General features: G+C 44.1%; 1 protein-coding gene across 2 annotated transcripts in view; it reads right to left on the bottom strand.

Moving 5' to 3' along the window:
* ARFGEF2 (ARF guanine nucleotide exchange factor 2) overlaps nt 1-13,377 on the bottom strand; it is a 100,657-nt gene that overhangs the window by 60,621 nt on the left and 26,659 nt on the right. For both annotated transcript variants that reach the window (XR_014315368.1, XM_082744783.1), the window contains exons 7-10: nt 6,443-6,511; nt 4,732-4,883; nt 1,786-1,916; nt 474-708 (exon numbers count right to left, since the gene is read on the bottom strand). Coding sequence is in view for 1 of the 2 variants with exons in the window: in XM_082744783.1 (XP_082600909.1) it covers nt 474-708; nt 1,786-1,916; nt 4,732-4,883; nt 6,443-6,511 (587 nt within the window). In the remaining variant the exon portion in view is untranslated. The remainder of the gene's footprint in view (nt 1-473; nt 709-1,785; nt 1,917-4,731; nt 4,884-6,442; nt 6,512-13,377) is intronic.

Here is a 13,377-nt window from a genome sequence, read left to right as displayed (position 1 = left end):
ATGGGGGGGGGTTGGGGGGTAGAAAAGAAAAAATGAAAGAAGATGGGATCGGGAGGGAGACAAACCACAAAAGACTCCATCTCCAAAAACAGACTGAGGGTTGCTGGGTGGGAGGGGAATCAGGAGAGGGTGTTGGGATATGGACATTGGAGAGGGTATGTGCTGTGGTGAGTGCTGTGAAATGTGTAAACCTGGTGATTCACAGACCTGTACCCCTGGGGATAAAAATACATTATATGTTTATAAAAAAATTTAAAAACTAATAAAAAAAAAAAAAAAAGAAAGGCAACTAACATCTGGGGGCAGGAACTTTGAGGAAAAGGTAGTCTCTCTCTCTGGGGTGCCAGCAAGTAGACAATGTAAGTCTAGTTCCTGATGACTATGTCACCAGGATTTAACTCTTTGTGTATAAACACTATACAAAAAAAGAAACAAAACAAAAAGAACCCCCCAAATCACTGTGGAGTCCATACCTCTATTTGCATTTTCAAGTGCATTTTGAAGTTTGAAAGAAGAGTAAGAAAAATGGCAAGAGAGAGTTCAAAGACATCAGGCACTGAAGAGACGCCATTTTTGGACAACGCCACGCAAAGATACTGCTTGATCGCGTTGATGAACATCTCGTGAGTCCTGAAGACCGGGCCAGCGTTCTGCAGGACGGACAGGAGCAGCTGCAGGGAAACCACTTTGGAGCGCAGCTCGTGGGATCTGGCAAAGGGAAAGATGGCGACAGTGCTAGAAGATTCCATTTTAAAGAGTGCATTTCTTGAGAAGGCCTCACTCCTCTACCAGCGAGCTGAGTTTTCTGAGAGCCAATGAGTTAAGAATTGGCACCAGCATCTAGATGCCAAGAGCGTGAGGGCAGATGGCATGAGGTGGCTCCTCCGGGGACCCGTAAGCCCGTGAGGACAAGAGCTGCTAACTCCCACTATCCTTTTCCTCGCCCTGCCATAAAACAGGGGATGCAGCAGGAGCAGAGGAAGCATTAACTTACGGGCTCTGTTACTTTACATCAACACCCGTGAGACTAACCCCTGCGTCCTGCTCTGTCCTTATGGACAAACAGAAACAGTGCTCTTTATTCACCCACAGGCCTGGAAAGAAGGAAATGTTCCTGAATCATCTCCTTAATGGTCATGATATCTCAACAGGAGAGTTGAGGATTATTGTTAGCAAGAACAAGGACAATAAAACTCATGAAGTGCCGGGCCCCACACTCAGGATGCGCTGATACCACTTCATATCATGGACCCTGTAAGGCAATTTCCCACATCCCCACTTTTCAGATGAAGTTCGGTAACGCCTGCAGCTGTGGAGGAGCCAGGAGTGAATGCGGCTCTCTGGCTCCATAGCCCTACCGGCTCTGCAGTAACTGGTTCACTATGAAGCAAGGTTTGGCTTCTCTGGGTTGCATCTGGGGCTTAAACCTATACCCATGGAGCAGAGGTTTCTCAGCAGGGCAGGGAAGTGAGGTTTATACAAATCCTGCCCCTGCCCACCCTGCATTAGATTAAATTCGTTAGTCGGGAAAAAGAGAGTAACGCATTCAGTATAGTAACACTTTCTCATATATAAGCCAAGGAAAGTAACACTGGGCAAAATCATGGTTGGTGTGGACACAGAGACAATCTATTATAAAAGGGCTGTAGGGACAGTAGGAGTCTGAAAACTGTAAATTCCTGCATTCACATCAATCATGGGACAAGGCACTGGGGTATCTCGGAAGCCCCAACATCCTCCTGAGTCATCTCGGTCACACAGGGCCAAGAACTGGTGTCTGCTTACTTTGGATCTGGGGGGCCTTCAGCAAGGGGTTTCATGGACAGCTTGCAAAGGGAGCGAAACACCAGGAAGGCGTCCTTCTGCAGAATGTGAGAGAACCTAGCAGCCACTTGATGTCCCTGTGCATCTGATTCCTGAGGTTAGAAACAAATAAGAGAAAAATTAAGGGGTCAAAACAAAATTATTTTTCAAAAATAAAGAATGTAATTATTTCATGGAAATTTAAAATTCTGTTATTCAATGGGGAAGTGAGGAATGTGGGGGAGGGGACAATATGCCAAAACAGGAGCTATGGGGAAGTCATTCTGGCAATTCTAAGACCTTGTTCCTTGTTCTTCAAAAAGTGGGCATGGATGGCTTAAAATGATAAATGAGCAAATGTTAAACCATTAGAAATCTAAGATAAACACAGCTGACCCTTGAACAACACGGGTTTGCACTGCACAGGGCCACATTGATTTTTCTCTTGTGATTTTTTTCTCTAGTCTACTTTATTCTAAGAATACAGTATATAATACGTACATGAAATACGTGTCAATCAATTGTGTATGCTATTGGTGAGGCTTCTGGTCAATAGCAGGCTATCAGTGGTTAAGTTCCGGGAGAGTGAAAAGTTAAACGCAGATTTTCGGCCGCATGGTAGGGGAGTGTCCTTGCCCCTAGCCCCCGTGTTATTTAAGGGTCACGTGTACAAGTTAATTATATTAGTTTGGATAACAGTATTTCTGAGAACACTACTGCAGGATAGATGGGGGCGAAACGACAGGCATTTTGAAAATAGACTTCTTTAACTAAAAAAGTAAGCTGCTTTAAAAATTTTTTTAAAAAAATCTGTAACGTATGAAAAAGACTAGTATGCTCGACGTACAAAAAGTTCTTATAATTCATTAAGGAAATTACGGAAACCTTCCACCCAAATGAAAAGCAGGCAAAAAAAATGAATAAGCAATTCACCAGGAAATGCAAATGACAGATTAACCTAAATAATGTTACTACTAATTATTACAGCGGGATCTTTCTCCCATCAGACCACCAAAATCTGGAATGAAGGCTATTGCCCAATTTTAATGAGGGAATGGGGAAATGAGCACTGATTGCCTACAAGTGGGCAGAGATTCGAGCATTACCTTCCCAGCAGGCTAATGTGATGTTAAGGAACAAAAGCCTGAAAGCTTCCAACTCGTGACCCAGCAATATCACTTGTAGGAATTTATCCTAAAGAAAGAATTAAGGATGTGCACAAGGTTTATCTATAAGGATGCTCATTATAGAACTATTTCCCGTGATTAAAAAAAACCGAAGTAACATAAAAACCTAACAGGGAATTGGCAAAAGAGATTATGGCAATCTACAGGACAGAATTTTACATGACCACTGAAACAGTTAGGTCTGTATGTACTGACGTGGAAAGATGCCCATAAAACAGTGTTGAGTAAACAGAGCAAGTCACAGCCTAGTACAAAAGGCAAGAGTCCTTTATGCGGACCGGAGTACATCTGTAAGGATGTTCTTAATGGGGATGACGTAATTCCATGGAGACTGCTACAGAATGAATGCTTATGCTCCCTCCACCTCCATTCACAGGCTGACATCTAACCCTCAAAGTGATGGCATCTGGAAGTGGGGCTTAAGAGAGAGGAGTCCTCATGAATGGCATTAGTGTCCTTAAGAAGACAGCCACTTGGGTGCCTTGGTCGCTCAGTGGGTTAAAGCCTTTGCCTTTGCCTCAGGTTGTGGTCTCAGGGTCCTGGGATCAAGCCCCACACGGGGCTCTCTGCTTCCATATGGGGAGCCTGCTTCCTCCTCTCTCCCTGCCTGCCTCTCTCTTTGAGTACTTGTAATCTCTGTCTATCAAATAAATAAATAAACAAATAAATCTATCTTAAAAAAAAAAAAAAAAAAAAAAAAGACAGCCATTTTATGAATCAGGAAACAGGCCCTCACCAGACACCAAAACTGCTGATACCTTTATCTTGGGACTTCCCAGCGTCCAGAACTGTGAGAGATAAATTTCTATCATTTATAAGCCACACAATCTATGGTATTCTGTACGGCAACCCAAAGAGACTAAGACAGGGTCAGGTATTGGTTCCTGGTGGAGGGGAAGGGGAGTTGGGGGTGGAAAAAATCTTATTCTTTGTATGTATAAAGTACAGGTACATGTATAATCATAAATAGATACCCAGTTTATCAGTGGCTTTAAAATTCATGAAAGGGGATGGTGTATCAGGTAAAGAAATCTATCAAAAGGCTGGGGGGGTTGGGCGCTGATCATGCAAAAGGCTGAGAAACACCCGTGAAAAGGTAGAAAGAGTGGTTTCAGGTGGGATGTTAACATCATATTTCTCCCTGTTCTGAATGTTTATATATAGCATTTTCAAGAAAACAACAAAGCTATTTAAAAAAAATAATGTGGCAGACACATCTATGGGTCTGAAAGGATATTTATAATATACACTAAGTTTCAAAAGCAGGTTACAAAACAGCAGTATACCATGTGATTATATTTAAGTGGAAAAAAATGAGAGGGAGAGAAAAATCTAGAAAGATATAAGTAATAGTTAACGAGGGTTATCGCTAGGTTAGGGGATTATGGATGACTTTTATTTCCCTATTTTTCCTTCTCTCTATTTTCTGATTCTTCTATAATGAATGTATATGAGAGAAAAGAGAAAGGCCAGGAAATCTAAGTTTTTAAAAGTCTGAATAAACAAGGTTAGTAACAAAGGTTAGTAATAAACAGGGTTTAGTAACAATGCTATATACACCAGGAGCACTTCCAAGAATGTCACCTACTAATACAAAGCGCTTGAGGCAAGGACTGTGTGACTGACTGAGTAAGGTCTGCTGGTTTTCACTCACTGCTTCTGCTAGAGATTTAATTGTGCATCTTCTAAAAAAAAGTAAAAATCCAAATGGGTTTGTATAAGAGGAGAATCACCAACATACCAGATTATCCGCTGACGACAAGGACTGCCTGTCATCTGCTATCCCGTTGGTCTGGGAATTTTCATCAGCTGCTGGGGGAACAGCACCTTCCTGGCACTCCAGTTCACCCAGGACCTGCTCGGGTTCTGTCAGGCCACGCTTCTGTGCTGCTTCTTAAAACACAGGTGCAAAAAAAAATCATCACCAGGTTAGCACTCGCCCCAAAAGCTCTGACACCAGGGAGCAGTTACTCACATCATCTTCCAGCTCCTGCTTTTTCCCCTATCCCTTTGCTACCACCCTAGGAGACTGACATAATATTACTGAGAAAGGATTAATTGAAGTGGTGTTTAGGCTCTACATGTGTCTACTACCCACACACCCCAGAGGTTTCATTCACACTGCAGGCCATGTCAGTGCTGCCTCTAGAAATGAGCAATACAGTAGCCCTGCCCACCCCTGTCCACTTCTGGAAAAGCTTAGAAACAGCTCAGCATGAAAAGCACAGATTTGTTTTTTTAAAATGCTACTGATATAGGGGTTAGAGAAGAGCCATATAAATGAAAAGAGTTGGCAGTTACAACAGAAGACCTCAGTCACAAGGAGGAAAAAAAAAAAACAAAGTAGACCTGAGCTTCCTGGCAGCCGTGTGAAAAAGGGAAAGACAAAGAATTAAAATTATTCTATTTTAAAGACATTGCTACCAGGACATACATTTCTACATTCTATTAAGTAATTTTATGTAATTCTACATTAAATAAATAATGAAATCTATGAATACAGATTAGTGGTAACCTAAATGAACAAAAGAATAGGGCTTAGAGCAGTGGGTCAAACTTCTCAGACTGTCACCCACAGTAAGAAATACATTTTAAAAATCATGACCCCTGGAGCTCCTGGTTGGCTCTGTTGGTTATGCGTCTGCCTTTGGCTCAGGTCATGATTCCAGGGTCCTGGAATCAAGCCCCACATCAGGTTCCCTGCTCAGCGGGGAACCGGCTTCTCCCTCTCCCTCTACCCTACCTGTTTGTGCTCTCTCTCAAATAAATAAATGAAATCTTTAGAAAAAAGAAATAAAAAAGAGAGAAAAACTGATTATAACTCTCTGCTAAATTAATGGTTTTAGACCCATTAATGGTTTATTGCCACTGGAGTCAAGTATTCAACACACAGCCATTTACCCAAGATTTTGGGCAAAAACAACAACAAAAAACTCTTCCAATAGTCATTCTGAGCTCTACAAGTTTCGTTCCACTGAAACCACACCATAAAACCGAGGGAGCTATGAATGAAGTCTAAGAAAATGGACAAAGCTTCTCTGTGCATCTGATACCTGTTGACGTGGGGACTGTCCCCTTGACACATCAGTGGCTAGCCATGAACATTCAGTAGCAATGGACACCACCTCAGGATTCACAGCCACTCCTGGAAAAAGCTGGATATATCTGGGAGTGGCCTCTGTCTTCCATGTGAAACACCCAATTCTAGCATCGTCAGACTGCTTGAACCCAGCCCCAATGAGAATAAAATTAACGACTAAAAAGATACTTTTTTGGATATTTAGAAATATCCTTTTCAGATTTTTCTGAATCTCACAGGGAAGACAGGCAGATACGAGCAGACTCAGTTTCTACGACTTCACTGGGGGTTGGCATTCCGTCACTAAAAGTATCTGGCCAAGGACGTTTTTGGAGCAGCGAGGAGGGGGAGAGGCTGGGTTCTTGGTTCTTACCTTTAACAGCAGATGTGACCACATCTTCTAAGATCTCCTTCACCACCTCCTGGGCCCCGTCATCAGTCCCTACACACAGCAAAAGACACAAACACGAACATGTGGGTATTTCCCAGGAAACCAAAGGGGGAGAAGGAGGTCACATCTCAGGAGGCAAAGGGGGCGCACAAGTCCTCTCCGAAGCCCAATCTGATTATGCCAAAAGAAAACAAGACCTGTGCAATCTGGAAACTCTTAGGCAGCATCTGCTATGACTTTGAGTTTCCCTCTGTGGATCACTCTTCCTTGCTAAAGCCCTCTCCACCACCCCCGCGTTGGACGCAGGAGCTGGATTTTACCCAGCTATGCTTCTCAGCAGAACAAAGGATGGAGCTTTCACTTGCGCCTTCACCTCGAGCACCCCAGGGCCTTGGGAAGTGACAAGTCTCCTGTCGCGTCGCTTCCTTCGCACTCAAAACCACCCAGAACTCAGCATGAGATGTCTAATGTGGTAACTGAGGATTTACTACATTTTAAATCGAACTGTTCTGTCAGCGGTTAACTGCTTAAGTGGGAGAGCTTCGGCACCAGTTGTTTTGGGAGAACGAGTCAACGCTCCTGGACTAGACTTTTAGGAGTCAACATGAGTGATTCCTCAAACATCCCATTGACCAAAAAGGCCACTACATTAAACCGAACCAAAATAAGCCTGCAAATTCTTTTTGAATTCAGTAAGGCCTTCCGGTCAAGTCCCTATTTTTATGAGTTCTGTGTTTGATCCACAAGGTCCAAGAGAGCAATACAAAGTATTTTCATTTCCACGGAGCAGCTGACACCCCCCAAACTATTTATTTGCCACCAACCCCCAAGCTTCACTGAGGTACGACTGGCAAGTAAAACCACCATAACTGTTTAGATGGGTAAGTTAATCTCCATGGAAAATATGGATGTTGCACGCTTTCCTTAGAGGGCAGAAAAGAACTCAGGGAAAAAAGAAAGCCAGCGGCCACGGTTATAATCTCCTGCTCCCACATCTTCGTCTAAACAACGTGGTTTAGAATAGATGGGTGTGTGAGCACGTTTCAGGTGCTCTCGGGCCACCTTCGTCATGTTTGCTGTTTTCACCATCATGAGTATCAGTACGTCACACATGTACAGTTACCACTGCTCCTCACTCACTCACTTCAGGCAAGACCATTCAAAGGACTAGAGGATTCATAAGCCAATTACATTTTCTGAACGTATATTAAAATCAATGTGTCAATATTTATTTTTTTAAAAAAGATTTTATTTATTTATTTGACAGACAGAGATCACAAACAGGCAGAGAGGCAGGCAGAGAGAGAGGAGGAAACAGGCTCCCCGCCAAGCAGAGAGCCTGACTTGGGGCTCGATCTCAGGACCCCGGGATCACCTGAGCGGAAGGCAGAGGCTTTAACCCACTGAGCCACCCAGGTGCCCCAATGTGTCACTATTTAAATAAACACTGTTTAGCCAACGAGCCGCCTAAAACCATCTCCTCTACATGTGACAAGGTATTTCCAAGTTCCCTTCCAGGTCCGGCATTCTCTGATGCCACGATGTCATACAATGATAATAGCAGCTGCCCATCTCTACCATACATCCCAACGCCCGAGCAATGCCAGCATGCTGAATGCATGTCACTGGGGGAGTGGGCGGTGGGTGGGAGCTGCAGGCTGGGGGAGGGGCATCAGAGGCTGTAAGGCGGAGCCTGCCTGCAGGTAGGCGCTCTCTAGCCTGTGCACTGCTTCCCTGGACCCAGCTTTACAGTGGTATCATCGACAAGTGAGACTTGTATATACTTAGGGGGCACGACTCGATGATGTGATGTATGTATGTGTATACAAATCACACTGTGAAATGGTCACTGCAATCAAGCTAATTAACACTCTGTCCCCTCACACGGTTACCGTCATCTTCCTTTCTTGTCTGTGGTGAGAACACATAAGATCTACACTCGGCAAATTTCTAGCACACAGCACTATGGTCACAGTGCTACACGCTGCATCATCAAAACTCCGCACCTTATGTAACAAACCGTACCCCCAGCCAGTATCTCCCCATTTCTGTGACCACCTTTCTACGTTCGGTGTCAACACATCTGACTCCTCTAGTGCCTCATACACGTGGAATCATGCAGTATTTGTCCTTCTATGACTGGCTTCTTTCACTAAGCATAATGCCCTCCAGGTTCATCCGTGTTGTTACAAATGGCAAGATTTCCTTCTTTTTAAAGGCTCGATAATATTCCAGTGTGTGCGTGCGTGTCTGTGTGTGTCCACGCGCGAGTGCTTTATCCGTTCATCTTTTGACACTGACGTTACTTCCACATCTTGGCTACTGTGAATAATGCTGAACAGGGAAGTGCAGACGATCTCGTCAAGATCCTGGTTATAATCTCTCTGAAGATATACCTAGAAATAAGACGTCTCCATCATAAAATAGTTCTATTTTTAATTTTCTGAGGAACCTCTGTACTGTTTTCCACATCGGCCGTACCAATTCAATTCCTGCGACAGGGCACAAGGGCTCCCTTCTCCCCACATGCTCCCTAGCACTCGTCCTTCATTTTTCTGGTAACAGTCATTCTGACAGGGGCAAGCTGATGTCTCATTGTGGTTCTGATTTGCATTCCCCTGTTGATTAGTGAAACTGAGCACCTTTTAAAGTATGTGTTGGCCATTTGTATGTCTTCTTTGGAGAATTGTCTATTCAGGTCCTTTGTCCATTTCTCAACGGGGTTATTTGTTTTTTTGCTATTGAACTGTAGACGTTCCTTGTATATTTTGGATACTTATCCCTTCTCAGATAAATGGCTTGCAAAATTTTCTCCCATTCCATAGGATGCATTTAAATTCTCTTGATTGTTTCATTGGCTGTGCTTATGGACTGTATTTTCTTTTTATTTGCATTAGCTGTGAACACTTAAAAAACTGGGAGATGTGGGGCTCCTGGGTGGCTCAGTGGGTTAAAGCCTCGGCCTTCAGCTCAGGTCATGATCCCAGGGTTCTGGGATTAAACCCTGCAATGGGCTCTCTGCTCAGCGGGGAGCCTGCTTCCCCCCACCTCTCTCTCTGCCTGCCTCTCTGCCTACTTGTGACCTCTGTCTAATAAATAAATAAATAAAATCTTTAAAAAAAAAAAAAAAGGACAAAAAATAACAACAAAAAAAATTGGGAGATGTGTTATAAAAATCCAGGTCTGGATTATCTGGCAACACCAGGCCACGGTATCTAAAACTAGAAGCACCTGCTCCCTTTAGCCAAGGCATGAACTCTACAGATGTCCTGGTGCCTCAGTCCTTGCCACTGAGGACAGGTGTCATGGGTCTGTCAAGAGTGGGGAAAATGCGACACTGACGGGGCTGGGTGTTTGAAAGACATCAGAGCGAAAAAGCAAAAATATTCCTTGTAGAAGTGACTTCAACACAGAAGAGTGAAGGCTCCAGAGCCAATGTGCCTGGTTCACATTCCTGTTCTGCCACTTCCCAGTGTGGGGACTTACGTCACGTTACCTTTCCAAGCTTTAGTTCCCTCAGGAGTGGACAAGGATGATTTCAATAGCACTTACCTCATGGAGCTTTGTGAGAATTCAGTAAAACAATACCCAGAAAGCATTTAAAATGGTGTTTGTAGAGTGAGGACTCAAGTGTTAATTTTTCTTTGGTCTGTAGGGTATGATTGTGCTGAGACATTACTGATGCCCTCATGAGAGAGGCCCTCTCATTTCTTTCTTTCTTTCTAATTTAAATTCAATTACCCAACATATAGTACATCATTAGTTTTTGATAAAGTATTCCATGATTCATTAGTTGCGTACAACACCCAGTGCTCATCACATCACATGTCCTTTTAAAAGATTTACTTTGGAGAAAGATAGAGATAGAGTGCACGCATGAATGGAGGGGGGAGGGCCAGAGGGAGAGGAAGAAAGAGAGAGAGCAAACTCCCTGCTGAGTGCAGCGCCTGACACAGTGCTGGATCCCAGGACTCTGAGACCCGAGATTGTGACCTGAGCCGAAATCAAGAGTTGGCTCCTTATCCAACTGAGCCACCTAGGCGCCCCAAGGCCTTCTCACTTCTGCCACTTGTCTGGCCCTGGAGACTAAGTCCATACTGAGGTTTCCCAACTAGGGGCACCCGGATGGCTCAATTGGTTAAGCCTCTGCCTCTTGATTTTGGCTCAGGTCTTGAGACTGAGGCCCATGTTGGGCTCCATGCGGGGCATGGAGTCTGCCTGAGAGTCTCTCTCTTCCTCTGCCTACCACACCCCACCCACTGTCTCTGTGTCAAATAAATAAATAAATAAATAAACAAATTTTAAATACAGACAAGACATTTCCCACTAACCACACACAGTTTCAGTTACTTAAAGCCATCACTATCTTTCATTCTAAAGAGAAAAAAAATGTCCATATTTCTACAGGGATCCTACTCTTCCCTCACTGCAGTTTTCCCACTTAAAAAGCCCCAGGACCACCATTTTTTGGAGGAATAACAGCGTTTAACTCACTTTCCTTGACAGGCTGTATCCGTAGCAGCCCCTGTGCAATATCAAAATCTTCTCAGGCCAGGAAGGCATGGGAGAGTCAGGAAGCCCCAATTCCAAAAGACGGTTCCTGCGGAGGCAGCTGCCGCTGAAGAGCCCGTAAAGAGGCCCAGAGGTAGCAGGACCCCCACGGTACCCCTGCCTGCTTCTCTGCTGACACATCAGCCTGCAGGAGGGCTGAGAAGAGGCCTTCCAATGCAATAATAACCACTAAAAAGTCTGCTGTGTTTAAGTTTCAAGCATGCTGTCAAACGGTTAGCAAACCAAACCAAACCAAATCCTTGCAAGGTTCAGAATATGTTGATTCCCAGGGATGTCCAGCAGTCACCACTTGGCCATTACTGACTGGCTATTTCACAAACTCTGTCCCTTAGCAAAATAAGAGGGTGACCTTGAAGAGGTTCAGATACAAGAAACCCTTGCGGCCATTCCCTCCTTAGGCAGCAGGAGAACCAGCCCTGTGGTGGGTATCGCCAGTCACTAACTCATACCCTGAATCCTCACACAACTCTAATTCTGTTTTGGAAGGGGCTGTCCCTGTATTTCCCGGCCACCCCAGCAGAAAGGTTGGCCATGTGTCCAAGTTCTAGCCAATAAGCGTAAATTACTGCAGATTGCCTGGGCTTTCGGGAAGGCTCCGTAGGGAGCAGCATGATTCAGCTGGGAGTCCGTGAGTCCCACCCTCTCTCCTTCCTGCAGGAGGACATGACAGCATCTGGAACCATGAGGTAACCTGGAGGGTGAAAGTTACATGCTAAGAATAATCGGGGAAAAAATAGAAGGAGTCTGAGACACACCCTCCCATGCCTCTGTTTTCTGTCCAGTGAAGCGGGGACCATGGTGGAGGGAAGTAGGTGGGGCAGTAAGATGCATTCACTCACTCACTCCATCAAAAAGCTGAATGCCTGCCTGTTCGGCCCTGTTCCAGGCATGTGGAATACATCACTGTTTAAAACAAAGATCTTTATCTTCACGGTGCTTACATTCTAGCTGGGACAGTAACCGTGTTATGGGGCACACTACAGTGCTAGGGAAAAAGCAGAGGGGGACGAGGCGGATGTAGAATGGTGGGGACAAATGTGAGCACACGGTGACAGTAAAACGTGACATGCCTGTTTCCTAGAAACTAGGGTTTGGTTGTGCCCAATGTCCAAGCACTTGGTAATATGCAAGAATGCTAAAGGAAAAAAAATCAGGAACCAAAGCTGTTTGCTGACACATTCCTACCACACGCCAACACGGTTCCTCGACAGGAAGGAACACTTAGGCAACCTACTGTCGCAAAGTAAGTGTCCATCGAGCAGCTAACACAGAAGTCGTAAACCCCTGAGAGGGAGCCACCCAGCAAGGAGAGGGACCCGGGGGTACATTCTGTTATTTTTATAAAGTGTTGGTATGAGACAATCTTTGTTTTGTCCACAAAAAATACTGAAATTCCTAAAGCAGAGGATCTGGGATTGCTAACACGGAAAACAGGCTCCCTTTACTCTATGCACTGTTCTCACCACTTTCACATCTGATTACCATCTTAACTAATTGCTTTTTTAACTCATTTTTTTAAGTGGAAACTTATTTGAAAGGTAGTAATAGCAAACACACAGGTCCAAGCGCCAGACACTGCTCTGATTTAATTCTCACAAACCTGTATGATCGCTACTAGCTGTGACCCCACCTTCAGATGAGGACCCGAGGCTCAGAGAGGTTAAAGATTTCCCTCAAGGTCACATAGCTACTAGACCCTAGAGTCACGATTTGAAACCAGGCTGTCTGATCAGAATCTCCATATTGGCCGAGGGAGGATAAGTTTGCTCTATTTTAGAATACTTAAGAATTGCGGGTTTTTTTGTTTTCTTAAGAAGGAGCTGTAAGAAAAAACGAGCTAAGAAATCCTTAAACACAAAGGTATTTGTGTACATACAGTAGCTACTCATTAGCCACAGAAATGTAAACGTGATGTCTCATGCATGTTGGGAGTCAAAAAGTCAGATTCTTAAAAATGATCTTAAAAACAAAAAAGAAAATGGGAAGTGACAGTTTCTGGGCACAGGATTTCTTTTGGGTGTAATTAAAACGTTCTAAAATTGACTACGGTGATGACTGCACAACTCTGTGAATGTACTAAAAATAATTGGATTGTACGTTTTAAAAAGCTGAATTTATGGTACACAAACTGCAGCTTAATGAAGCTGTTTTTTTAAAGAAAACTGACAAGAACAGCCAGGCATTGAAGAGGAGTGTGAATGGACACATGGGGTGGGGTCCCCTAGGGAAGACTGCTGGCTCTGCCCCCAAATTCACATAAGCTAAAATGTCTCAGGCTCAAAAATCCATTTTCTAAGTTTACACAGAGCAATTTAGTCCATGTCGTGGACAGGCTGATAAGACTG

This window comes from Mustela nivalis (assembly GCF_964662115.1).
Source record: "Mustela nivalis genome assembly, chromosome: 8".
Lineage (NCBI taxonomy): Eukaryota > Metazoa > Chordata > Mammalia > Carnivora > Mustelidae > Mustela > Mustela nivalis.
Note: the sequence above shows the minus strand (reverse complement) of the source record. Positions and strands in the feature narration are given on the sequence as shown.